The sequence below is a fragment of the Scyliorhinus torazame genome, chromosome 30 (genome assembly GCF_047496885.1).
Source record: "Scyliorhinus torazame isolate Kashiwa2021f chromosome 30, sScyTor2.1, whole genome shotgun sequence".
Taxonomy (NCBI): Eukaryota; Metazoa; Chordata; class Chondrichthyes; order Carcharhiniformes; family Scyliorhinidae; genus Scyliorhinus; species Scyliorhinus torazame.
The window spans coordinates 9,781,033-9,808,838 of NC_092736.1; the positions used below are offsets into that span (position 1 = coordinate 9,781,033).

Here is a 27,806-nt window from a genome sequence, read left to right on the forward strand (position 1 = left end):
GTTTCTATTTCTCTTTTAATGTCTCCCCAAATTCCTTTTTGTTAAGGTTAACAAATTGATATCTGCTTTTATTTGGGCCCCGTGTCTAAGGAAGGATGTGTTGGCCTTGGAAAGGGTCCAGAGGAGGTTCACAAGATTGATCCCTGGAATGAAGAGCTTGTCATATGAGGAACGGTTGAGGACTCTGGATCTGAGCTTGTTGGAGTTTAGAAGGATGAGGGGGGATCTTATTGAAACCTATAGGATACTGCGAGGCCTGGATAAAGTGGACGTGGAGATGATGTTTCCATTTGGAGGAAAAGCTAGAACCAGAGGACACAATCTCAGACTAAAGGGACGATCCTGCAAAACAGAGATGAGGAGGAATTTCTACAGCCAGAGGGAGATGAATCTGTGGAACTCTTTGCCGCAGAAGGCTGTGGAGGCCAAATCACTGAGTGTCTTTAAGACAGAGATAGATAGGTTCTTGATTAATAAGGGGATCAGGGATTATGGAGAGAAGGCAGGAGAATGGGGATGAGAAAAATATCAGCCATGATTGAATGGCGGAGCAGACCCGATGGGCCGAGTGAGCTAATTTTGCTCCTATGTCTTATGGTCTTATTTGGGCAGGTAGGAATCCCAGACTGCAGCGTTCTACTCTAAAGGGACAGACAGACAGGGGGCTTGGCCCTCCCAAATTTATTGTTTTATTACTGTTTTATTGGGCTGCTGGCATCCCAAAACTTTTATTGTGGATCAATGATCCCGATTCTATTTGGGGCCAAATGGAGGCTCGCTCTTGCACTACCTCTACTCTCCTCGCCATAGTTACTACACCACTGCCCTTTTCTCCCACTGGATTTTCCTCAAACTCAGTTGTGGTCTCCTCTCTTAGGATTTGGAAACAGTTTTGACAACATTTTAAGCTCCTTTCCCTGTCTTCACTGGCCCCTATTAGTGAAAATCACCCTTTCTTATCTGGATTGGACCCAACATTTATATCTTGGAAAGTGAAGGAACCTGAGCACTTTGGTGTGGAGGGGAGGCTTGCCAGTTTTAGAGAGCTGGCGGACAAATCTCAGCTCCCAATTCTAGCCTTTTTGTTATTTTCGTGTTTGTGGCTTCTCTCGTTGGGTTTCCCTTCCTTTCCTTTGGCTCCACCTTCCTCCTTATTGAAGAGGATTTTATCCTTGGCTCGGCCTGGCAAGGAATCTATTTCGGACCGATATGGCCCTAGTCTCTCGTCAGATCCCTTGCCACTAAACGGGGGAGGGCAAGCTGGGAAAGTGAGCTAGGTCCTATATTTACTTGTGAGGCTTGGAGGGAGGCCCTTTACAGGGTCAACTCCACGTCCTCGTGTGCCCGGTTGAGCACAAGGTGTTATACAGGGTGCACTTGACCAAGGCAAGGATGAGTGTTTTTTTTTCCAAACGTTGAGGACAGATGTGATCGCTGTTTACTTGCCCCAGCTAACCATACGCATATGTTTTAGCCCTGCCCCAAACTCGGCAGCTTCTGAGCTTTTTTTAGCACTACGTCAGAGATAATCCAGGTGGATTTAAACCCATGTCCACTGGTTGCCATATTTGGGGTTTTGAACTCACCGGAGTTTCACTCTGGGGTAGAGGCGGACATTGTTCCCTTTGCCTCACTGATAGCCTGGAGGGGAATATTCTCGGTTGGAGGTCTGCCATTCTGCCCAGTGTCTCTGTATGGTTGGGCGACTTAATGTCATTCCTACACTTAGAGAAAATCAAATTCACCATTAGGGAGTTGGTGGAAAGGTTCAACCTGAGATGTAACTTTGTGTTCTGGGGCTAGGTAGATTGTGAGTTGATGATGAAGCTCTTTGAGTTTGTTCTCCATGATATTTTAATGGGGAGGGTGGAGCAGGAGGCGATGGTGTCAGAAATTGCCCAAGAACGGAATCATTTCAGGGCGGCACATTGGCACAGTGGTTAGCACTGCTGCCTCACGGCACCGAGGACCTGGGTTCGATTCCGGCCCCGGGTCACTGTCCGTGTGGAGTTTGCACATTCTCCCCTTGCCTGCATGGGTCTCACCCCCAAAACCAAAAGATGTGCAGGCTAGGTGGATTGGCCACGCTAAGTTGCCTATTAATTGGACAAAAAGGAATTGGGTACTCTAAATTTATAAAATAAAATGAATGAATCATTTCCTGCAGAATTGTCAATTCAGAAAATTCTATTGACAGTGTAGAGTCCTAAAAAAAATATGTTCAGGAATCTTAATTTTGAGACCAGGTTCAAGCTTTTAAACTTGTTCTTGTAGACTGCCAGAATCTGTTAAACAGCAGTTCTGCAATCATTTTATGTATTTGATTCTTGCTGATCTCTAACTAACTTAATTCTGGTAGGTACACTAGTTAACCATTTTTTTTATGTAAACAGGAGAATGTAAAATTAGTTTGTGATAATCCTTGGTAATGTTAAGAGTAGATTACTCTGAAATATTACCATCATTGGATGATTCCTGTAACCATGGAGCTGTGTTGGAATAATTTCCCTTTATAGTGTCAAATATGCAGTTCTTGTGGTTGCCAAATCTGCAGAGCGACTATAATCCAAGATGCACGCAATGCTGAAGGTCACATTGTGTGTCTTTCCAGAACTTCTGTTTGTATCATTAGGACGAAGCAGACGTAGTTGGACAACAAAGCAGAGTGGAAAGTGGTCTATTTTTGTTCTCAGTCAGATGATCGTGTCAATAAGTACAGTATATTTTAGAAATGGTAGAGACAGTGTAACCTTTACTGTAGCTTGTAAAAGACTGAAGTATGTTGATGAAAGAGAATGCTGAAGAACCTACTTGTAGGCTCTACTTTTTTTTCTATATGTACCTTTTTGTCTGTACTGGGAGGGTCAAAGACTCTCTTCCAAAAAGATGTGAGACAGTCATCAGCTGACAGCTTTGATGCTCTGATGCAGATAATATCAAAATAAACTTTATTGTCACAAGTAGGCTTACATTAACACTGTAATGAAGTTACTGTGGAAAGCCCCTAGTCGCCACATTCCGGTGCCTGTTTGGGTACACGGAGGGAGAATCCAGAATGTCCAAATTACCTACATCATGGGCGGGATTCTCCACTCCCGCGCCGAAGTTCCCACGGTGTCGTGAACGCTGTCGAGGTTCACGACGGCGCGAAAAGGCCCCTATCCCGACCGATTCAGGGCCCGATAATGGGCTAGTAGCAGGGTCGCATCATTTACACACGCCAGGCCTTGACACCACGTAAAGGCGACGCCACATACATGACGCGGCGGGCGCCGCATAACTGGCGTCACCCGCGCATGCATGGGTTGGCCGGCGCCAACCCGCGTGTGTGGTTGCCGTCCTCTCCGAGTCCGCCCCGCAAGAAGATGTCAGACAGATCTTGCGGGGCTGCGGAAGAAAGGAGGTCCTCCTTCAGAGAGGACGGGCCGACGATCGGTGGGCACCGATCGCGGGCCAGACCCCATTTGAGCCCCCACCCACAGTGCGGGACCCCCCCCCCCCCCCACCCCCCCCCCCCCCCAAGCGTTCCCGCGCTGCTCCCGCCGGCAGCGACCAGGTGTGGACGGCGCCGGGGGGAACCCGCCGTTTTGGCCTGGCTGCTTGGCCCATCCGGGCCTGAGAATAATAGGGATGCCGGTGAATCGCCATTTTGGGTGTCTCGGGCGATTTCCCGGCCTGCACCGCGCGGAACTCGGCGGGGCCGTTCTCGCCGCTTGGGAGAAACGCGGGAGGGCGTTGGACCGGCGCCGCGGGAAAATTCGGCGACCCATGCGATTCTCCCAACCGGCGCGGGAGTGGAGAATCCTGCCTCATGTCTTTCGGGACTTGTGGGAGAAAACTGGAGCACCTGGAGGAAACCCACGCAGACACAGGGAGAACGTGCAGACTCTGCACAGATAGTGACCCCATGCCGGGAATCGAACCTGGGACCCTGGCGCTGTGAAGCAACGGTGCTAACCATTGTGCTACCTCTTGACCATTCGCCACTGCCACTAAATGTTTGTAATTTTATATTGATCCAGAATGAGAGCTGTAGTAACTTTAGTGTTTTGGGTTATACCTCTTAATTCCTGATGTAAAGAGGTTATCGATGTGGAGCAGATGACCGGGCCTACCATTAAAGTAGTTTGAAGTTTCAATAAAGAAACTAGTACGAATGTAGCCTGAAGGCTCAAATGTACTTGGGTTAGGATCTATCACATAGGATCAATGTCTTTTTAAAAGATTTCTGACAGTGTTTATCTTTGTATCCTGGTTCCGTTTTTATCTATTTTCCCTCCTTCCCAAACCTCCAATTTCATTCCCTTCACTCTTGCAGAGCTGGAAGTTGGTGATATAGAGCTTTATGGATAAAGTTGTATCCCTAGGAGAGGGAGGCTGCTTCCATGTATCTGCTATACACAGGTGAATAGCTCAGATTGGGCAGCTATGTGTCCTTCTCTTTCTGTCACTCTGTTGATCCATTCTTCATTCTCTCTCGTGCTGTTCCATATTCAATTGAAGTCTCGTTCTCTCTCATTTCTCCCAAAATTTGTTCATTTTCTTCCTCGTGTCACATTGTTCTTGCTCATCCCTTTGGTCTTTTTGTGTCCTCACTTCCTCCCTCTTCCCCTTCATAATTTTTCCTCCATCTCCTTCTCTCGCAACCCGCCTCCCCAGAGTATGCACACAATGTGTGATATACTAACTGTATGTTATGGGGTAGTTATTCATTTTGTGGCTAGCTATCTTCATTTATATCCTTTCATGGGATGGGGCATTGCTGGCAAGGGCAACATTTTTTCCCCTATCTCTAATTATCCTTGAGATAGTGGCGATGAGCCATCTTGAACTGTCGCAGTTGGCCTGGTCGCAGCTTTGGAAGGTGCTGTCAAAGGAGCCTTGGTGAATTTCTGCAGTGCATCTTGTATATTGTACACACTGCTGCCACTGTGTGTCCGTGATGGATGGAGTGAATGTTTAAGTATGTGGAAAGGGTACCAATCAAGCAGAGTACTTTGTCCTGGATGGTGTCAAGCTTCTTGAGCATTGTTGGAACCACATTCATCCAAGCATGTGGAGAGTACTCCATCACACTCCTGACTTTGAGCCTTATGGTGTATTAGGTTTGGGGAATCAGGAGGTGAGTTATTCGCCTCATAATTACCAGTCTCTAGAAAAGACTGTGGCACAGTGGTTAGCACTGCTGCCTCACGGTGCCGAGGACCTGGGTTTGATCCCGGGTCACTGTCCGTGTGGAGTTTTCACCTTCTCCCGTGTCTGCGTGGGCCTCACCCCCCACAACCGAAAAGATGTGCAGGCTAGGTGGATTGGCCATGCTAAAATTGCCACTTAATTGGAAAAAAAAGAATTGGGTACTCTAAATTTAAAAAAAAAAAAGAAGAATTTCCAGTCTCTGACCTGCACTTGTAGCCACAGTATTTATAAGGTTGGTTCAGTGTTCCGTTTCTGCTCAATCATAACCCCCAGGATGTTGATAGTATGGGTTTCTGTAATGGCAATGCCATACGGAGATAATTCTCACTTGTTGGAGATGGTCAATGCCTAGGACTTAATACTTGCTGCTTATGAATCCACTTCCTACTGCATATGAACTTTGACTGCTTCGGTATCTGAGGAATTGTGATTGGAGCTGAACATTGTGTAATCATCAGTGAACATCCCCACTTCTGACCTGATGGAAGGAAGGTAATTGATGAAGCAGTTGAAAATGGTTAGGACACCACCATGAGGAACTCCTGCAACAATGTCCTGGAACTGACATGATTGGTTTCCAACAACCACAACTATTTTCCTTTATGCTACGTATGACTCCAACCAGTGGAGAGTTTTCCACTGATTCCTGTTGACTTCAATTTTGCCAGGGCTCCTTGATGCCATATTTGATCAAATGTGACCTTCATGTCAAGAGCAGTCACTCTCACCTCTTTGAGTTCAATAGTTTTCTCCATGTCAGAATTAAGGCTGTAGTGAGGTCAGGAGCCCATTGGCTTGGCCTGGTGGAACCCAGACTGAGCATCAGTGAACAGGTTACTGCTGAGTAAGTGCCACTTGATAGCTCTGTGACGACACCTTCCATCATTTTGCTGATGATTGAGAGTAGTTTGATGGAGTGGTAATTGTTCAGTTTGGATTCGTCCTGCTTTTTATGAGCAGGACATACCTGGGCAATTTTCCACATTGCTGGGTAGATGCCAGTGTTGGAACTGTACTGGAACATTTTGGCTAGGGGTGTGTCCAGTTCTGGAGCACAAGTCTTCAGTACTATTGCCAGGATATTGTCGAGGGCCAATGCCTTTGCAGTAGGCAACACATTTAGTTTTTCCTTAATGTCGCATGGAGTGAATCAAATAAGCTGAGAGAAGCATCTGTGATTCTGGGAACCTTAGAAGGAGGCAAAGATGGATCATCCACTTGTCATTTCTGGCTCAAGATAGCTCTGTTTTGTTTTACTAACCTGTCGGGCTCCCTCATAATTGTGAATGGAGTTATTTATGTTGCATCCCCTCTTCCTGTTAGTTTAATTGTCCACCCATTCATGGCTGGATGTGGCAGTACTACAGAGCTTTGATCTGATCAGTTGGCTGTATAATTGCTTAGCTTTGCATTCCGCTTCTGCTGTTTGTAAGTAATGCTGTGTTGTAGCCTCACCAGGTTGACACCTCATTTTTAGGTATTATGGAAAGGATGCAGGCTTTGGTCAGCTGCAAGAATGAGTGAAGCACTGGGTACACTGTGGGCTATTGTCATTGTCTAGGACCTTGCAGCAAGCACACAAGAATAAGAGCGGGTTCTTCCAAGTCACTTTTCATCTGGTCACTGAGAAGTAAAAGTACACACCACCCAGGAAGAGCTGTGTTTAATGTTTCCCTGCCTGCTGTACTGGCAGGGAAATCTGCCTCTAGAAAGGTACTGGATATGGAGTTGAAAAGGAAACATTTTCAGGGCTGTGGGTAAAGAACAAGGAAGTGGGACTAATTAGATAGTTAACTCAAAGAGCTGGCATCGGCATGGGAAATTGGAAGCCCCCTTTTGTGCCCCATGATGCCCCTTATGGCACCTATTAGAAATATTGCTTGTATGATCACCTAAGCCTTTTTGTATAGGGCCCCCAAGCTAATAATAACGCAACTGTACTTCCACACAAGTTAAAACAATCACCGTTTCAGTACAGAAGACCGTGACAGTTTCTGGAACCCTTGTTGAGTATTTGTTCTATTTTATTTTCTGGGAATATGATGCACTGGCCTGGCTTTATTCCATGTCTGCTCATACTTGCTCTGAAAACCTGATAGTGTGCCTTTTTTCTGAAGCAATTCTGTTACAATTGTCATTTGCCAGGCCATTTCATAGGTTTTTCGGGGTTGACCATGAAGTGAAGGACAGATGTCACGTAGCCTCAACTGAGTAGAGTAACAGGTTCCTTTCTCTACATTAGTAAACCATAAGGGTTTTAAAAAAAAATTAGGATCTGCTTGCTTTCATGATCATTTTTATTCTGGTGCTCACTGAAAAATGCCAAACTTTATTGAATTCAGTTTGTGACTTCTGGGTTGTCAATTCTAGGCCCATGATCATTATATGACTGCACTGGACCTCAGTGCATAGTTCATCACAGAAGAGCTCGCTTTGCAAAATAATTGCTGCACGTTTTCTCGCAGTGTACATTACAAGAAAGGTTTTCACGCTAGATATATTTGTTAATGTTCTAAAACTCTCATGCTTGCACACACTTTCTCTCTTTCATAATTCATTTTGCCAACATTTATAATGGAAACTGCTTATGTAAGACATGTCGGGTTACAGCGTTATCTCTGGCAGATGAATATTACAGATTGATTTGTTACTTTAATTATTCATTTATGGGACATCGACATCGCTGGCCAGGCAAGCATTTCTTGCCCATTCCTAACTGCACTCGAAAAGGTGCTGGCGAATGGTCACCCTGAACCACAGCAGCCCGCCATTGCAGTTTTTGTTACAATGAAGTGGCTTGCTCGTCATTTAAGAGGGCAGCGTCATTAAATTAATTATATAGAGCTGGAGTTGAAAAAGACAGTAGTGACAATGACCATGTGATTGGCAGATTGTTGTAAAAACACATCTGGTTCACAAATCCCCTTTTAGGGAGGGAAATCTGCAGTCCTTAACTGGTCTGGCCTATACATGACTCCAAACCCACTCTTAACTGCATTCGGGAATATCTTAGCAAGTTGCTCAGTTGTCAAAAGGACAGCTCACCACCCCCTCCTCAAAGGCAATTGGGGGCGGACAATAAATCCTGACTTTGCCAGTGATTCCCATATCCCAAGAATTAATTTTTAAAAATGTTCTAGGTTTAATTTTCCCAACCCCACCTAATTTTTATTGTTTTATTTGATCTCGACTCACATTTGTGCGAGGAAATGTTATCCACCACAGTCTTCACTCTCAATTTCTATTCAATGGTTGCCTGTCTTTCAAACTGCATGTGAGCATGTTAGGCAAGAACAGGATCAGACCTGGATGATAGATAGCTTGCTGCTGCTGACCGTTACAGCTTCTCGCACAATATATGGCCATATGGTTGAGTGGTGAATGTTGGGCACATCCGGAACCTGATCAGGAGAGTGACGAGCTTGAAATAGAGGATAAGTGACGTGCTGAGTACACTTTGTCTTTGCGAACTCTCATATCCACCACACATGTCGTGGCTGGAGGAACTAAGTGAACACCAAGTAATGACATTTCTAAGGACTTTTAACAGAAAGAATGAACCTGGAAATAATATCATGTCTAACAATGTCCCTAAATTGCTGAATTACTTTGAAGTTCAATCACTTTTATTGTCAAAACAGCCATTTTGCTACAGCAAAACCCCAGTGGTAAACAGGGGTAAATGATGAGTGGAGATTGTCGGTCAGGACACCAAACAAATTCTCTCCTTCGAGTAATACCAGAGATGTTTAATGATTGTTGGTGTAGACAGGGACCTCATCTGAAAGGTGCCGCTTCTTAAAACACAGCATTCCTCACTACTGCACTCAAGTACAAGTCTCGATCATTGATATTAAGGGAATGAATAAAACATTTCAGCATAGTGTGTAGAGTAATGATTCTGCTACTTCAGAGTTCATAATTTTGTTAGATTTTCCTTCACACTTTCCAAAGAGCAGGAATGTGCACTGAATTTGTAACCTATAATAAAGAAATCAGGATGTTGGTGTAGTGGGGAACAGAATTAAAATAACATATACTTAAGAAGGTGTCTTTAATATAACAAAAAGGATTTTGGAGCGAATGTTGGTGGTCAGTAGTAGGAGAGCAGATAAGGGGATGTAGCCTATTTTTAATTGTGCAGTCTTAATCCACATCAAATTCTTCTTGCCTTTAGGCCTCGTTTCAGAGATCCAACAGTCATGACAAAGTCCGCAAAATAGTTGCACAAGAAGGGCGGGCAGCCAGAAACCTGATTGCGTGGAGTGTTCCCTTGGAAAATAAAGACGATGATGGTAAGCTTTTAATGAATGGAAATTCTGTTTATTTTTTGTTTCCCAACTGTGCTCATTAGACGTGATCGCTTGCCCTGGGTAACGTTGGCTAAACAAAGTAGCTTTAAAGGTGCGTTTAACTCTTCTTACATTGCTACAACTGCTCCAGCCATCTCATGTTGGCCAATTTTAAATGTACGCACCCATTCTTAAAACCAAGAGCAGGTAGTTGAAAAAAGCTTACATATTCAATATTTGTGATTGTGCTTCCCTCCTGCTCCCTCTGAAGTTCTTTCCTTTGAATTCCTTTATCCTCTCCGCATTCTAACCAGAGGCTGGTTTAGCACACTGGGCTAAACCGCTGGCTTTTAAAGCAGACCAAGGCAGGCCAGCAGCACGGTTCAATTCCCGTACCAGCCTCCCTGAACAGGTGCGGAATGTGGCGACTAGGGGCTTTTCACAGTAACTTCATTTGACGCCTACTTGTGACAATAAGCGATTTTCATTTCTTTTGATTAAACAGATAGTTTGGCACAGTGCAGTTAAGCCAATTTTTAAAAGATTATTATTGTCTGATTGTCCAGACAAGAAGCAGGTGGTATGGTAGCACAGTGGTTAGCACTTTTGCTTCACAGCGCCAGGGTCCCAGTTTCGATTCCCAGCTTGAGTCCTCCCCATGTCTGCGTGGGTTTCCTCTGGGTGCTCTAGTTTCCTCCCGCAAGTCCCGAAAGACGTGCTGTTAGGTGAATTGGACGTTCTGAATTCTCCCTCTTGTGTACCCGAACAGGCGCCAGAATGTGGCAATTAGGGGTTTTTCACAGTGGATTCATCGCAGTGTTAATGTAAGCCTTCTTGATACAATAAAGATTATTAAAAGATTTAACCAATGTAGAAAAATAAAACTAATGGCAAATAATGTTTGTTATACAAGATAGTTTTGCCTTTATAAAAATAAAGGTACTGTGTCTTTCACAAGCCATTAGGATGTGCCAAAGTGCTTTACAGGCAATGAATTACTTTTTGTAATATGTTCACTGTTGTAATGTGTCTAGAAAGATATGTTTGCTAGACCTTGTTAAGGTGTTGGGCAAAGATTAGATATTAGGAGCCCAAATGTAAAATGTTCTTTGAACATACAAATAACTTGAGGGTCTTGGGACATTTTGTTCCTTTAAAAGCCCTATATAAATGCAAGTTGTTATTGTGTTAGGTGACACAGGCATAAATGAATTGTCGTCGTATTTCAGAGCACTTCAGTATCTGAGAATAGTGTAGCACTAAACCTTCTCAGTAGGTGGTGCTCAAGAGCTGCCAACATTGACCTGACGAGGCTAGTGTAACCAATTAAATAAAGCCAATTTATTTCCTTTTCGTTTTTTAAATTTTGAGTAAACCTAAAAACGCAGGTGTGGTGAAAAACTTTCAGGAGTAAAAGGTGTGTAATTTGAATGTTTAAAAAAAAAAAATTGGCGTTTGCATTTTTCATCCGGGGGGGATGGACAGTCAACAACTGAGGTGGGATGATGGCGTAGTGGTAATGTCATTGGACCAGTAATCCAGAGACTCAGGTTATCGCTCTGGGGACACAGGCTCACATCCCACCACGGGAGCTGGCCGAATATAAATTCTGAAAAAACCTGGAATTGAAAGCTAGCCTGCGTGTTAGTGATCATGATACCATTGCCGATTGTTGAAAAAACCTATCTGGTTCACACTGTCTTTTAGGTGCTCAATTACTGAAACAACACTGGAAAATTTGAAATACCTGTGCCGGGACTGCCCCAGTTTCAAAGGGGTTGTGCGGTGGGGCAGGGCGGTTTGTAAATTGATGAACGCAGGAACGTGTTGGCTTGTGGTGTGTGGTTCTGCTGCAGCTCACATTCATGGTTAACATCATTGAATTGAGAATAAACCACATCCAAAGGGCGCTTTGCCATCGCATTGCGGAGTACCACCGGGTTTCTATTGCAGCTGCTGGTGTTCAAGGCCACAATGTAAATTCAGCAACTGATTTTGGTTTGTGTGGGGGTGGGGCGAAGAGCTGGGTATTGGCTGAGAAGGTGTATGTTAAACAGAATTTGATTGCTTTAGTTCTAGTTGCTGTCTCAAATCTCCAAGCTACAGTTTAAATTGTCGGGAGCAGGACACTCCTCTACTCACCCCCCCCCCCCATCCTAAATCTAGGGTACCCAATTCATTTATCCAATTAAGGGGCAATTTAGCGTGGCCAATCTACCTACCCTGCACATCTTTTTGTGTTATGGGGGTGAGACCCACGCAGACACGGATAGAATGTGCACAAACCAAATGGAGAGTGACCCGGGGCCGGGATCGAACCCGGGTCCTCGGCGCTGTGAGGCAGCAATTCTAACTACTGGGCCACCGTGCTGCCCTGAGAGTAGGATTTTTTTAAAGCAATTCAATCACGGCATAATATCATCAGAAGAGGCTTAAAAGATCAGGTCTATTTTCATTGGCAAAATGCAGGTATGATAGAGGTTTTTAAATTGATGAAGGGATTAGGTTCTTTCCAGTTGGGCAGGTAATTTGAGATGGCTTGAGATAATAGGAATATGGGACAAATGCTTACAATGTTTAGCTTGGGATTTAATTAATAGATTGAGAAGTATATGCTGAGTATGGGGTCGCCAAAGTCCGCCAAAAGAGAATTTGACAGATTCTCGTAGAAAGCGCATTTCTAGTTCTAGAATGTAGGTTGCAGACCAGCATTAAATCTTCTAGCCATCTAACCCACACCTTCCTTTCTGCCACAAACGCTATGCTTATTTCCTTTTTGTTTAGTTTCACTTCTTACCAACAGTAATTTGCTGATCAAGGCAGTAAGGTGTCTCTTACTCTCAATTTTATACTTGTCCAAACCCATAGAGGGTGGAGAGCGCAGTGACTCAGCAGGTATCCCAAACCTGTTGTCCCATCCCCATGAGGAAACAGCTGTTCAGGGCAACTCACAGGAGATGGATTAGGGGCTTGGCAATCTGGTGGCGGCAGATACCCACCAAATACTGGCCCCCCCATGGGCATCTTTAATATGTGATTTTTATATTTAAAGCATTGCTTAAAACCTGCTGAACGACACATTTGAGGATTCTCAGAAAATGGCAGTTTCCCCAATAATTCTTCTTCATAATGTTTATTTACAATTCGGATAATATTTACATGACTTTTTGTTTTAATATCCAAACTTTCAGGTATTTGCATGGTTGTGTGTGTTTTTGGGAAGTCCTTAACTGTGGAGTGTTCTACAAAGCTTTACTTGGGGGGGGGGGGGGGGGAGGAATTTAAGCATTGCACCATCCTCTACTATCAATCATTTCACGGGATTGACGGGTGCACTCTTTTTTTTTACTTTGGTAACTTCCAAACCTTTCTGTGTGGGGACCTTGGTACAGATATCATCATAGTCCTGGAAACCCCCAATTTCTGGACTTGGGTACCGTAACAATTTGGGAAAAATGTTATTAATGTACAGCAGGATAAGCAAGTAAATCAATAAGTACAGAGAAATCGAGAATACCGAATTGTCAAAGACCCAGTTTGCCAACACCAGTGTCTCCCAGTGACCCCCTGAGGTTGTCGGACTCCAGTTTAAAAACTTGTGACTTGTATTCTGCTGGTCTTGAGAGTATTTCACTGTAATAATTGGCCTTGTGGCGTATCTACAACCTAGCTCGAATGTTTTGCCTCCGCATCCAAGGACTAAGCAGCCAAGGCACTGCTAAACTTTCCCCAGTCGAAGGGAGGGCGCTGTATTGATTACTGGGAAAGTGGATCCTCGGAGTGGGCTGTCAGTGGTCAGGTTACATGGTCAAACAGTAGAAAATCGATTGGCGAGATGGGATAGTGCTTAAAGCGATCAATGTTTTTAGTACCACAAGAGCATCAATAAAAGGGAACTGGGGTTTGTCGTTTGTAAATTCAGCACAATTACTGGTTTAAAATAGCTCATAATGACAGGCTGCCTCGCTAACTCATTTTGTAGATAATGGTTGCACATCAAATTTTATTTGTCACATCTGTTATGTTTATTTGGCAAGTCTCAATCCTAAAGTGGGTATGGAATAACAAGCCATGGTAGAACTAGATAAAGCATTAAACATTGCAGGAGGTGAACTAGATTGACAGCATAAAAGAAGGTTATCAGTTTCAGCATTGTCATGCCTTTTGCGCAGGCATTTTTAAACATGGATCTGATTCATATATTATTGTGGGGGGAATAAGGAGGAGGTGAAGAAAGTTAAAGCAGTTTTTTTGGACGTGCTATTCGAATTTGTTCATTACTTGCTTGACTTAAATTATTGTATGTCAAAAATAAAATATAGTTGACCACTGAGAGTATATGTTTGCCAAGTAGAGTTCTCAGCCTTTTACTCCACAACCTTCAACTACTTAAGCAATGCATGTGACAGCCATGGATCCATATCCAAAAATCCATTCTTTCTTGGATTTCAGAAGAGTTGGATGCCGAAAAAAAAAAAAAAAAAAATGTGCTGACTGCATTCAATGCCAGACTTACTCTTTCTACTGTTTTAAAGTAGATTTTCATCATTGAGTAAGGATTTACAATAGCACAGACTTGCAGTGCCTTATTGTGTTTGACACCTGCTTTTGTATTATTTTGGACAAAAGTATATCTATGGAGTTGCTGTGCTGCTTTAATGCTGTGAGCCATTTGAAAGCCTGTAACAGAGCTCAGCTGTGCTCTGCAGTGCATGCACTGGAATAGAAGGCCTGGATAGCCACATTTAGTTTGTTGATCCGACAAGATGATTGTGAAACAATCATTTAATAATCTTTTGATTATTGTCACAAGTAGGCTTGCAATGAAGTTACTGTGAAAAGCCCCGAGTCGCCACACTCCGGCGCCTGTTCGGGTACACAGAGGGAGAATTCAGAATGTCCAATTCACCTAACAAGCAGGTCTTTCGAGAGTTGTGGGAGGAAACCGGAGCTCCCGGAGGAAACCCACTCTGTCACGGGGAGAACATGCAGACTCCACACAGACAGTGACCCAAGCGGGAATTGAACTGGGACCCTGGCGCTGTGAAGCAACAGTGCTAACCACTGTGTTACCATGTCACCCAGATTTCATGGGTCTGTACCCTGTTTGTTCATTTGCACCAAAGAGCGCAGTCAAACAGCAAATATCTTCGAAGTTCAGTTGCTTTTGTTATGTAGGCAAATGCACGAGCCATTCTGCAGACTGCAATATCCCACAAACTGCACTGAATTGCATAACCAGTTGTCGATATTGGTTGAAGAAAAGAATAACACAAGGGCAAGTGTCTCTACCTGACACTGTTACAGGTGGATGGGCTTCACTTTAATGTCCCATCCAAAAGACAGTGCCTCAAACAATGCAACACTCTTGCAAGTGCTATGTTGAAATGCCAACTTGGAAGAAATGTTCCCTCTAAGCTATACTGATGCATGGCTGTTCAGCAATCAGGAATGTGCCACACAGGGAACAAACAGGCCTAGCACAAGCAAAGATCTCTTCAAGGGACTATCTAGCCCAACAATCTGGCTGCACACATTAAACAGAAATTAAGAGGGAACATTGCTCAGAAGCATTAAATAAAATCCCCTTTAGTCAGTTGCATTTCACTGAATTGCCACTATGCAATCCTGTTTTACAGATAATACATGTGTCACACGGCTGAAATATAAATGTTAGTCAAAGTGCAGCATGTTCTAATATTAAATAGTTCAGGGAAAACAGGGCAGGTAGCTGAAAATTAACTGGTGGCTTGCTGCAAGAGCGGTTGGAAAAATTCAAAACAGTTTCAAAACAACTTTAACAGTGCCACATCAGGTTGCTTTAAAGGTTGTTTGTTAAAACATTTTATCTTTCATTGTTTGAGAGACTTGGTTCTTCAATGCAATGACCTCCTTCTCTTTGTTATAAGCTTTATTTTGTTGCTTCAGACTGATCTTAATTATGAACATATTGTGCAATTTTTTCCAATGACATTTATGAAATTGTTCCAGGAAAATCCAAGACACACATCAGTGGAAAAACACGGGAAACAGTGAAATCTCAGCGATCTGCCCTGGCTTCACAGAGGGTCATAAAACAGGTATAATAAAACACTGCTTGGTTTCTATGACTCTTTAGAATACTAAAAGGGAATTTAGTTGTTTCTAATAAACTATGTAATATATTAATCTTATGCCTGTGCACACTTTCTGTTGTTTATTCCCATTACAAATGACTGTGTCTGCATATATAAGCCTGTCTCTCTGTGATACACCCTCATTCTCGTTGTGTTATAAGAGAAGTTATAGTGTGAAAGGTTTATATGGTCAGTCTCCATGATAATTATGGGGATTTACATTTATAACACAATTGTTAAAATCAGGACTGAATGAGATGTGCAAGCTCTGGAGTAACCTTCATCCTTAAAAGAAATGGAAAATATGCATTTATATAATGTCGTTCGCAGCCTCAAAGTGCTTTACAGCAAATTATTTGATTGCCTCATTTCTGACATTATTAGAGTAACTAAATGTCATAATACTGTTCTGAAAATAGCAATGACATGATGACCAAATAATTAGGGGAGGGATTCTGTGATCCTGAGGCTAAGTGTTGATGCCGTCGGAAACGCTGTCGCGTTTCTCGACGGCGTCAACACGGCCTCAGGATCAGCAATCCTGGCCCCTACAGGGGGCCAGCACGTCACTGGAGCGGTTCACGCTGCTCCAGCTGCTGAACCCGGCGACAACTGGGCACCGCTGGATCCGCGCATGCGCAGAGGCTTCCTTCAACGTGCTGGCCCCGACGTAACATGGCGCAGGACTACAGGGGCCGGCGCGAAAGAAAGGAGGCCCCCCCCTCCCCCATTCCCCGTCCCTTCCACGCCGAGTTCCCGCCGGCTGAGAGCAGGTATGGACGGTGCCGACGGGACTCGGCGATTTTACTACGGCCGCTCGGCCCATCCCTGGCCGAGAATCGGCGGGCCGGCCGCATAGACTGGCGCCGCGCCAACCATGCCGGTGCCAATGGCGGCGATTCTCCACTCTGTGGCGAATGCGCCGCCCCGAGATGTCATTTCCGCGCCAGCAGGTGGGGCAACAAAGGTCGTTTCCGCCAGCTGGCGGGGCGGAAATTCCTCCGGCGTCAGCCTAGCCCCTCAATGTTGGGGCTCGGCCCCCAAAGATGCGGAGCATTCCGCACCTTTGGGGCGGCGCGATGCCCGTCTGATTGGCACCGTTTTGGGCGCCAGTCGGCGGACATCGCGCCGTTTCGGGAGAATTTCGCCCTAGGTGTTGGTTGAGAGGGTTGAATATTGGCCTAGGCACTGGGGAGAACTGACCTGTCCTTCATATGGCGCCATGTAAGCTTTTTAAGTTCACCTGAGAGGGCAGATGGGTTTAATAACTAATTTGAAAGACAGTGCTCCCTCAGAATTGTTCAAGACTATGAAATGGGACCCACAACCTTCAGAAGCATAGGTGGCTAGGTGGTGGCGGCGGAGCAGTGGTATTTTCACTAAACTAGTAATTTGGAGACCCAAGGTAATGCTCTGGGGATCCGTGTTTAAATTCAATAAAAAAATCAGGAAGGAAAAACCCACCTGATTCCCCTTTGGGGAAGGAAATCTGCCACCTTACCTGGCCTGCATGTGGTTTCAGATCCACAAAATGCGGTTAATTCTGAAATGGCCTCCTGCCACTCGGTTCAAGGGCATTGGGATGGGCAATAGAACAAAGAACAAAGAACAAAGAAATGTACAGCACAGGAACAGGCCCTTCGGCCCTCCAAGCCCGTGCCGACCATACTGCCCGACTAAACTACAATCTTCTACACTTCCTGGGTCCGTATCCTTCTATTCCCATCCTATTCATATATTTGTCAAGATGCCCCTTAAATGTCCCTATCGTCCCTGCTTCCACTACCTCCTCCGGTAGTGAGTTCCAGGCACCCACTACCCTCTGCGTAAAAAACTTGCCTCGTACATCTACTCTAAACCTTGCCCCTCTCACCTTAAACCTATGCCCCCTAGTAATTGACCCCTTTACCCTGGGGAAAAGCCATTTAAAATAAATGCTGGCCGACATCCTATAAATGAATTAACTGTAAAAATACTGTAGTTTTTCTACTATTGACAATAATTTATAATCTCTCATTCATTATTCCAGTGAATTTTCATTTCCAGGGCTCTGATATCTTAGAAGTGGCATCCAGAATTACAGAATTTCCTGAAATACACCATCTGTTGTTTCACTCATTACTTCCTTCCTTTTTGATTCAATTCCTCTATTATTAAAAAACGCAGCTTTCCATTTGTCTTTTTAATTACCTGCGCTCCATCTTTAAAGAAAGGTGAGCTGGCAATGACGAAGTCTGGGGAAAATCTGGCTGACTGCATCTGTGGATATCTGCCAAGTCCACAGAAATTGGCACTGGAGACAATAGACTAATGAGAAACAGGACAAACCGGGCATACAGAACAGTTACTTCGATTTAGTAATGTACAGGTCCAGTCAATGTAATTTGTAGTGACATTATTAACAATTTTTATGCAAGCCAGAAGTAAGCCAAACACCTCTTGTTGCTGGACTCAGGGAGAGTGGTGACTATGTGGAAACTTGCAAAGGTAGATTTTCATCTTTATCGTGAGGCCAAATTGGAGATAGGAAAGTCCTGTGGGGGGGCTTGAACATGGATCCACCGTTAGGTTCTCTAAGATAATGTGATCCTTCCTGCCAGAATTTCCTATTTTCAGGACGACATCTGAATAGAATTGGGTGCTAATTCTTCATTTGACTCAGTATGGTTGAAATAATTAAGTATTGTTGAGTTGATGAGACTTATTATACAAGGAATAGTTTTTCCTTTCCTTTCTTGTTAACTGTGTGGTGCGCTTTATTTAAATTTTTTTAAAAAATACCCATTTAAGGGGCAATTTAGCGTGGCCAATCCACCTACCCTGCACATCTTTGGGCTGTGGGAGTGAGACCCACGCAGGCACTGGGAGAATGTGCAAACTCCACACGGACAGTGACCCGGGGCCGGGATCGAACTTGGGTCCTTGGCGCTGTGAGGCAGCAGTGCTAACCACTGTGTCACTGTGTCGCCACGTGTGTGGTGCGGTTTATGACTGAAGTTATATAGAAGATATGAGATAGGCTGCAGGTGTGAAACCGAATACAAGATGTTTGCAAATGGCAACTTCATATTCACTGATTTTCCAGTCCAAAGGACTCACTCCTAAATTTATGTCATCAAACGAAGATCTGTTGTTTCTGAACAGGCTGTGATGTGGTAGCCTGCATTTGATTTGGCAATCTTGTTTCACTCAGTAGGTGCTTCATTTTGCACATCCATACTTGTAATTGGATTTGGCAGTGGTCATTTCAGAAAAATTTGACAGTTTTTGTCTGGAAGCTGGAGAGGAACATGGTACATTTGGATTAGACGTCTGCCGTAAGTTCATCATATATGCTTTAAAACCATGCTAGTGCCATATAATTCCAATCATATAGTGACCTGCAATTGAATTGTACTTGTCAAATTTAGATTTCAAAGCTATATTTGTTAAATGCATGGTCTGGGATGACACTAAATTATGCAGATTAGAGGGTCCGATCTTTAAGACCGAGATAGCTCATCTCAGCTGTGGCCTGTTTGAGTGCTGCATTTGAACTTGCTTCACCCTTTGTCTAAGGAGAATCTCTTTCATTTGCAGCAGTAATGGTGGGGCAATTTTAGGGGAATAATTATGAGCATTGTCAAAGAAGATTATTCATTTTGGCAGCAGTATATTGATGTCAGTTTAGTGATGGCCGTTTTATTCAAGTTTACATGGGGAGTGTCGTTACTCATTGGGCCATACCTTGACATTCTAATCTTTTCATTGTCCTGTTGAGGCATTTTCTCAAAGTGTTGGCATGAGTTAAGCTTGGTGTTGTCAGTATTGCACCATTAATTCACTCCTTATATTCCATTGCTCAGAGATAAACAGCATTAAACATTTAGACGTTGTGTAATCCTGCTCTCAAAACAGACAGAACACTGATTATTATTTGTTACCTGACCCTCAACTCAACATTTTCATAATTGATTGGACGTGAAAAATACAATAATACATTGTAATCTATACTGTCTCATATATTTCCTCTACTGCATAAAAACTATCTATATTAAACCAGTTTAATTTGACATGGTCTCTCTGTCAATAAATTGGTCAAATTTGGACAGTTCATATTAAATTGGGATGTTATATTTTAGTTAAAAATCAATACAAGTTGATTGTTTTGTGCACAACCAAACACTGCAGCATTAAAAATGTAGAAACAGAATTATCTCCACTGTACGGCAGCAGAAGCTTTTTGTGATGAGGCGGGTATCTGAAAAATCAAACCTTGTGTTAATTTTCTCAATTTGTCTCTTGAATATGCTGATTACCTGTTGGTTCAACAGGCACCGGTGTCTTTACAGTGTCTCAAGTGGCCGTTCTTAATATCTAGAATGAGAATTGCCAAGTGAATTGAACTTTGGGCGCGGCATTTGAGTCTCTTCTGTCCTCACAGTATACTACAGCTGAGAATTGCTGGAAAGCAATAAGGGGCAAGCTATTAAATTCAGGAACACCAAGACCATTTGTAACATCTCTATTGCCTAGTTAAGTATAAACTAAGTATTAAACCTGGAAACTCCCTGGGCGTGATTCCCCGAAATGGAGGCAGAGTGTTTGTACAGTCGGGAACGCCGTCGCGTTTCATGACGGTGCAAAACGGGCGCGGGCGCTACTGATTCTGGCCCCACAGGGGGCCAGCACAGCGCTGGAGTGGTTCACGCCGCTCTAGCCTCCCTTCCAGGCGCCAACTGGGCGCCGCGCCAACCCGCGAATGCCCGGGGGACTTGTTCAACGCGCCGGCCCCGATGCAACATGGCGTGGGGGTTCAGGGGCCGGCCATGTAATAAAAATGAGGGCGGGGCTGGAGAGGCCGGCCTGCCGATCGGTGGGCCCCGAACGCGGGCCAGACCCCAGCGGAGACACCGCCCCCTGACCCTACGCGCAGAGTTCCCGCCGGCTGCGGGCAGGTGTGAACGGCGCCGGCGGGACTCTGCCGTTTTCGCGCGGCCGCTTGGCCCATCAAGGCCAGAGAATCGGCGGCCCGGCTGTGGACAGCGGCCCGCGACCGGCGCCGCGCCATACCCGCCGGCGCAAATGACACCGATTCTCCGCTCCTCAGAGAATTGCCTGCCAGCGTCGGACCGGCGCCGCGGGGAAAAAATGGCGCGAACGGCGATTCTCCCATACGGCGCGGCATGGGAGAATCCCGCTTCCTATTAGGTATATCTCAGTGAATTAGCAATGGGGTTGGGAGCGGGAGCGGAAGAAGCAAGAATTGGTTCTAAAGCCATCCAATGTGTCATTGTTTAATTGTATTTCCTTCCTAATAGCTGTACTGGGAACTGTAGGTCGGTGCGTGAAGCTGTTACAAGACATGAAGTGAGCCATGTTTAAAATTGTTGGGCATATTATTGGAGGACATAGTGATAATTGTTTGAGACCATCCATGAAAATGTTTGGAGATAAAATATTCGTGTAACCTGAAATAGGCAGTCGGAGAGTTCACTTTTATCTTATGTTTACACATATTCTGCCCCGTATACTTTAAATAGCAGATGATAATAAAAATTATTCACACAAACTTAACAGGCAACCAGTGACTTCCCACAAGATCACAAGGGCAACGCTGGTTAATAAACCTAGATAGCAGGTCTGGATGTAATAAGACAATAATGGATGCATTGGCTTGATCCTTGCTAAACTCTCGCTGTGTTCTTGGCTGCCTATTGATTTTTAACTGCAGCATATTATATTCTAATCTCTTTTAATAATTTATGTTTTTAAAAAAATCTCCAGCAAAGTTTACCATTTTTGACTAGAATGTGATTTCATATTACATATTATAGTAAACAATGTCATGTAACTCACTTCGTATCCCTTTCCTGAAATTCAATGCAATAGTGGAATAAAATTTGTTTCTAAATGTGTATCTACACCCCACCCCCACTAAAAGTGGACTTGCTGTTACAAAGGCGAAATGTTTTATATCACTTGCTCTTCTTGTGAATAATTGAGTATTTTATGTGGAAGAACGTAATCAGCCCAATGCAAAACTAGCTCGATATATTGTGCCCGATGAAGGAAACGGAGCTGAACATTTGGAAGCGCGGGCATAGTTGTGCTCTGCCTGTGGTTGGATGTGTAGACCTCGATACCCCATGGATTTCAATTAGCTTTTGACCAACAGCAAAGGAAAAGACAAAATTGTTGTTGTTCCCCAAATTGCAGGGATTTTGTACTTGCCGTTAAAATCAATAAGGCACATGTGTGAGGTCAGACTTCAAGTAACGCACAGACAGCAGAGCCGATTGCTGGACTATTGATTGGTGTGAAGAATATCAGCGTGGAGCCTGGAGAGGCAGCACTGCAGGAACTGGTTAATGTGTATTGTGAAGGTAATGGGTATGCAAGGTACCATATCTGAGGCCTAGAATCGCTTTTTAAAGTGAAACATAAGGTGCTCTATTTCCCCATGTGTTGTTTTTCTCATGCATAATCTTTCTATTTGAATTTTAGGGATGCTGATAGCTGCTATGTTCCCTGAACTCTGCTTTAGATAATAGATATTGTATTATCTGCTGTGAGGTGATGGCAGCATTAAATTTTTGTTATATTCCTGATTCTGTGTTTCCAATTCTGGATAAAAAAGTTGCTTCCACATTGGCTGGAGATGAACATCAACAATGCATTGCCATTCCTGCAATTGCCCTGCATCTGGATCACCATGACCCTTGCATGCAGCTAATGGAGGGTAAAATATTTTTAGCTGCGCAGCCAGATTCCTCTCTCGGAGCTGGACTGCCTCTACTTTGAGTGGCAGTTATTGAACTGTGACAAACGAGCGGTGTCAGGTCTAGCTGGTGGCTTGGGACTGAAGATGACCTTTCCATTAGCCAACTGGTACCACAGTCTGTGCAGTTGGATAGGGTTACACTCTCAAATCATTTCCTCCTGGTAAACTGATTTTTTATTAGCGTCCACATCTCTACAAACTAAGAACTAATTTTCATCTATTGTACTGTAGTGATTTCAGAGTCTGTGAGAAGCAAGTCTTACTTTGGGTAGGAGAATTTTAAAAAATTTACTCTTTGCAGTCCCGGATACTAAATGCATCCAGGTCGGGACAGTCAATCCCAGATGTCAGCTGTGCTGTCGTCAATCTTGCTCAAGATTAACAGTGCAAGACGAAGGATATCATTTTCTGATCAGAACTGAGCATTGTACGAGGGCTGCCAACTTTGTGTGACCCAACGACTTTCCTTCAACTGATGCAGGCCGGGCAGCACGGTGGCGCAGTGGTTAGCATGATGTCGAGGACCCGGGTCAGATCCCGGCCCCGGGTCATAGTCCGTGTGGAGCTTGCACACTCTCCCCATGTCTGCGTGGGTCTCAGCCCCACAACCCAAAAACAAAAAGATGTGCAGGGTAGGTGAATTGGCCACGCTAAATTGCCCCTTAATTGGAAAAAAAAAAGAATTGGGTACTCTAAATTTACTTTAAAAAGCTGATGCAGGCTGCTTTCAGTTATAGCCCTGAAGTTTAAGCTTGCAAGCTGTAATTGGCGGTAAAGGTGTTACTGAGAAGTCAAATAAGCTGCTATTCGAATTACTATATTAAATACTTGAGGCTCTTCATATTGTGTGTTTCTGATCAAACTACCCCTATATATTGAGAGCTACATCAGAACAGTGAGGTCGACAAATAATTGATTTCACACCAATCGACATTAACTTCAATGATTATTTTGCGTGACTCTTGACAGACTCAATTGCACAGCAACTGTGTGATGCACAAAAGTGGCAAATTTATCAGCGTAAGTCAAACTATTCAAACAGTTTTAGACAAGTTGAGTAGATGGTCTAAGAAATGACAGATTTCCATGTAGGTAAACTCACGGCAGTACACATTCGTGTAGGGCTGCTGAGAATTATGTGTACCATGGATAGATGGCAAGTGACACTGTTGGGATGGGAGGAGAAATACCTTCTTTGAAAGGGCAATAATTTTGAATGAGCTTGGATGATGGGTCCAGAATTTTGTATGGTAAGCAGTTCCCCCCCCCCATAGTTGCCTCAGAAAAACCCTTGTGTGTTTACCCTTACCTTGCTTTCTATGCGTTATAAGAACAAGAGCTCTTGTAAAAATAAGAGAAATTAGATGAGAATCTCAGCTGGTGGTTTCTGGTATTGTAGTTACACACTGCTCTTTTTAAAATATAGGATACACACATTTTAAAAACCGAAAGAGTCAAGAAATGCAATGATTGATTGAAAAACTTTCAACTTTGCATGTTGAACTGAAAGTGTTCTAGTCTATGTTTGAAGCAACAGACAAATTTGTGAGGAAAATCTTTTCTAAATTTTCAGCATTTTACTCATTCTCATTCAAATGACCCAGTAGTTTCCAAAAGTGCACGGTATCGCTTATGACCTAATAGTTAACTCTTAATTGCAGTGACTTGCTGACTGGCATTCACGTATTATGCCTACAATGTCCTCAACCACTTGTACGCTGAAAGGTATTGCACACATAGCCAACTGTGCCAAAGGTAAATTAACCAATCAGAATTATTTACAATTAAATAATGTAAATAATTTGTAATGACAAATATGCAGTATGGCACTGAGCATTTACAATACATCTAGATTGTCCACTTAAGAAAAGAAAAATCATATTTTGATTATTGACCTGCCAGTGCCTCGTCTTGAGGAACTCACATGCACTGCCTATACCAAACATTCACTAAGTTCTACAGTTTGAACCATTACCTTGCCATTTCTCTTTTTACAGTTCAGGGACCTGTGTCATGAGCATATGCATGTGATGTCAGGGTGCTAAAGGTGATGGATATTCTAAACAATGTCCTGACAATTTCTCCCAGTCTTGTAGTGTTTGTATCTTATATTATTGTTCCAAACTTAATCCAGTGTTGAATACATAAAGGGCTTTTTTTTATGGTTGAAAATAAATTTAGATGGCACAGAACTTAATAGGTTACTTCTATTTTACAGACTGCTGTTTGGAGACTGACTGTATCCTATCTAGATATAATTGGTTACCTAATCGTAATATTTACTTACTGATGTTAAGGAATGTCTCTCAGTTCTCATAATTAAATTGATATGGAAATACCACTGGAACGACTGGTACGAAACCCACTTCCTTAGCCATTCATTTTCATTGTTTTTAACCAACCTCCGCCTTCAAACCCCTGGCCCCTGGTACGTTTGTGGGAAGGAAGAGCTGTTCATTATAGCTTGAGCCAGCAAAGAACGAGGAAATGGCTCAAATGTTAGCTGAACCTTTGGGCAAATATTGGAAAGGTGCTTTTCTGGTGTGCCAAAGAGTTAAAGAAAGAAAGGTTGGTTGGAAGGACAACCTTGCAGGTGATGATCTAGCAGCAGTGGCAGTATATTATTGTATGTGAAGTACTTTCTACATCTTGAGAAATGTGATCTGACGCTATATAGATGTGTATAAAATATATATATATATATATATATATATATATTGAACTGGCTGTATTCTTCTAGTGATAATTACATTGACAATGGGTACTCATGAGGTTTCTGCCCATACATTAGATTTAACCCCAGCTTCACATACATCTATGATGTACCTCTTGGAACATGTGGATTTTCTTAACCCTACCCCCTCGTTCAAACCAGGTAAATGTTTTTCAGAAGAGCGTTATCTATTCTACCATCAAAGTCTCTCATTTCTGATGATTTAATGAATAGTTTTTGATTTAGAACATTTCAGTGTGACCTTTTTCCAATGCCCTTTATCACCCTGCTACACTGCTTTGAAGTGAATTTTTGTTATGTACATTTACAGTGATGCTTATCTGTGTGATCCTCAGATGTAGAAAACCACAGAGTAATATGGTAAGAAACTTGCTCAAAGTAAGTTAAACAGTCTTTGAAATGCTTGAGCAAGCATGGAGGATAAAAGATGCACGTTTTGTTCTAGCAAGTTCATTATGTCCGCTGGAGACTTGCTTTGAAACACAAGGGGCACTAACCGCGTATTAAAATTGTAAATTCCTGCTGTTTGCAAAGTAAAGTCTTGTAAAGTATTTTGAACCATGAGAACAAAGTGTTTATTCGTTATCATTTTGTTGTGCATTAAACATTTGTGAGCCTTTCGTTTTCCTTGCATATTCTTTCATCCAAATCCCCCCCGGTTCTCTCCGGAAGCTGGGGTACAAATCTGTGGGTGTTAGCATTCTTATGCTACCTCCATTAAAGTGACCATCATTCTTCTTTGAGCACCGGCAGTCAGTCGGTGACATTTCTAATAATCTTTATTATTGTCACAAGTAGGCTTACATTAACACTGCAATGAAGTTACTGTGAAAACCCCTAGTCGCTACAGTCCGGCGCCTATTCGGGTACACTGAGAAATAGTTCGGAATGTCCAATTCACCTAACAGCATATCTTTGGGGACTTGTGGGAGGAAACTGGAGCACCCGGAGGAAACCCACACGGGGAGAATGTGCAGTTTCCGCACAAACAGTGACCCAAGCTGGGAATCGAACCTGGAGCTGCGAAGCCACAGTGCTAACCACTGTGCTATTGTGCCCATCATGCACGGTCAGGTCTTTGTGAATGCAAGCCTTTCAAACTAGGGGTATTTGTTTCACTAAATCTCTGGACGTTTATCTCATTCTAACCTGTTACCTGAGTGTGGCAAATTGGCTCAGTTCGTTGCCCTCGCCTCTGAATCAAAAGTTACGGGTCCAAGCAGCACTTCAGGGTTTGTGTGCGAAGACTGAGAAAGCGTACTACAGAGAGAATGATGCATTGTTGGAGGTACATAATTTGGATGAAATTCAATTCTGTCATGAATTTGGGAACAATTCTCAGTAGCTCACAGTTTTAATCCAAAATTGAATATCTCTCTCAAAAAGTTCTATCATCTTTTATTTCATGGCATGTGGGCATTGAGGCAAAGCCAGTATTTGTTGCCCATCTTACTTGCTCTTGAACTGAGTCTCGCTAGGCCATTTCAGAGGGTGGTCAAGTGTTCAATTACAGTGCAGTGGGTTTGGAATCATATGTTGGTCAGACCAAGTAAGGACGGCAGATTTCCTTCCTTAAAGGATGTAGTGAACCAGATGGGGTTTTAAAATAATCGTCGGTGATAGTTGTAATGGTCACCGTTACTGAGACTAGCTTTATAACTCCAGATTTATTAATTGAATTTAAATTCCACCAGCTGCCGTGAATTAAAATGTCACCAGCTATCTCCAGAGCATTAGCCTGAGCGTCTGGATTGCTAGTCTAACCTACGCTCCCATCTTCCTCATATATAAAACAGTGATTATATTTTTAAAACGCTAACTTAAAAGAAACTCATGGGCCTAACATATTACTCAAGTCCTTTCCAAATTTGCCTGTACAGGTAAATTATATCTTTGATATCTAGAAACATATCCCGCTCAGGATTCACATTTAAGACTATAGAACCATTACATAGTAACATCAGTATCTGACAAGGTCATTGCGGATGTGGTAGAATCCACATTAGACGCCTATGTGTGGTCCAACGTAGCAACAAACACGTGAATCACGGATTGTGTTGGCTGACCTGTGAGGTGAGTTATAATCAGTATTATTGGTTTTCGGAGGTACCGTGCTTAACTGGTAAGAACAAGCAACATATTCCCAGACTTCTGCCAGTCCTGACTGTTGTTGGGGACCATTTACCATCCCATTTTTCTCTTCTTCCTTGTAGTTGACACAGTTAAGTTTTGGGATTTGAGGAGTGGGAAATCTTTGTGAGTCAGTGCCTTCCTAATGTTGAATGCAAATCACAATGTTGGAGAATCTATTGCTACACCAACTTGGCACTTATGTCTCTATTGTTCAAAGCAAGACAATGAGCTTGTGGTTTTCTGAGGAATCTCTTAAATGTATTTTACAGTCACTTCCTTTATTGGATTATTAATTTGACCAATTCTGTGTGAGCACACCTGTTGTGCAGTGTGTACTGTGTCATGGAACTGCCATTTCTTCTTTTCTTGCAGGTTGCTTCAACAGAAAAGTCCTCATTAAGCACTGTTGGAGAGAAGAACATAGTGGAGAAGAGCCCAACAAAGGGTCGACAGCCCAGAAAAATTGACTTACGGGCACGCTATTGGGCATTTCTATTCGACAATCTCCGACGAGCAGTGGATGAAATTTACGTCACGTGTGAGTCAGACCAGAGTGTGGTGGAATGTAAGGT

The 27,806-nt window shown here is 43.3% G+C and overlaps 1 protein-coding gene across 2 annotated transcripts in view; it reads left to right on the forward strand.

Moving 5' to 3' along the window:
- The window catches only part of scaper (S-phase cyclin A-associated protein in the ER), a 464,954-nt gene that overhangs the window by 9,778 nt on the left and 427,370 nt on the right, over positions 1-27,806 (forward strand). For both annotated transcript variants that reach the window (XM_072492784.1, XM_072492785.1), the window contains exons 2-4: positions 9,374-9,491; positions 15,480-15,568; positions 27,607-27,804. In XM_072492784.1, coding sequence (XP_072348885.1) covers positions 9,374-9,491; positions 15,480-15,568; positions 27,607-27,804 — 405 coding nt within the window. The remainder of the gene's footprint in view (positions 1-9,373; positions 9,492-15,479; positions 15,569-27,606; positions 27,805-27,806) is intronic.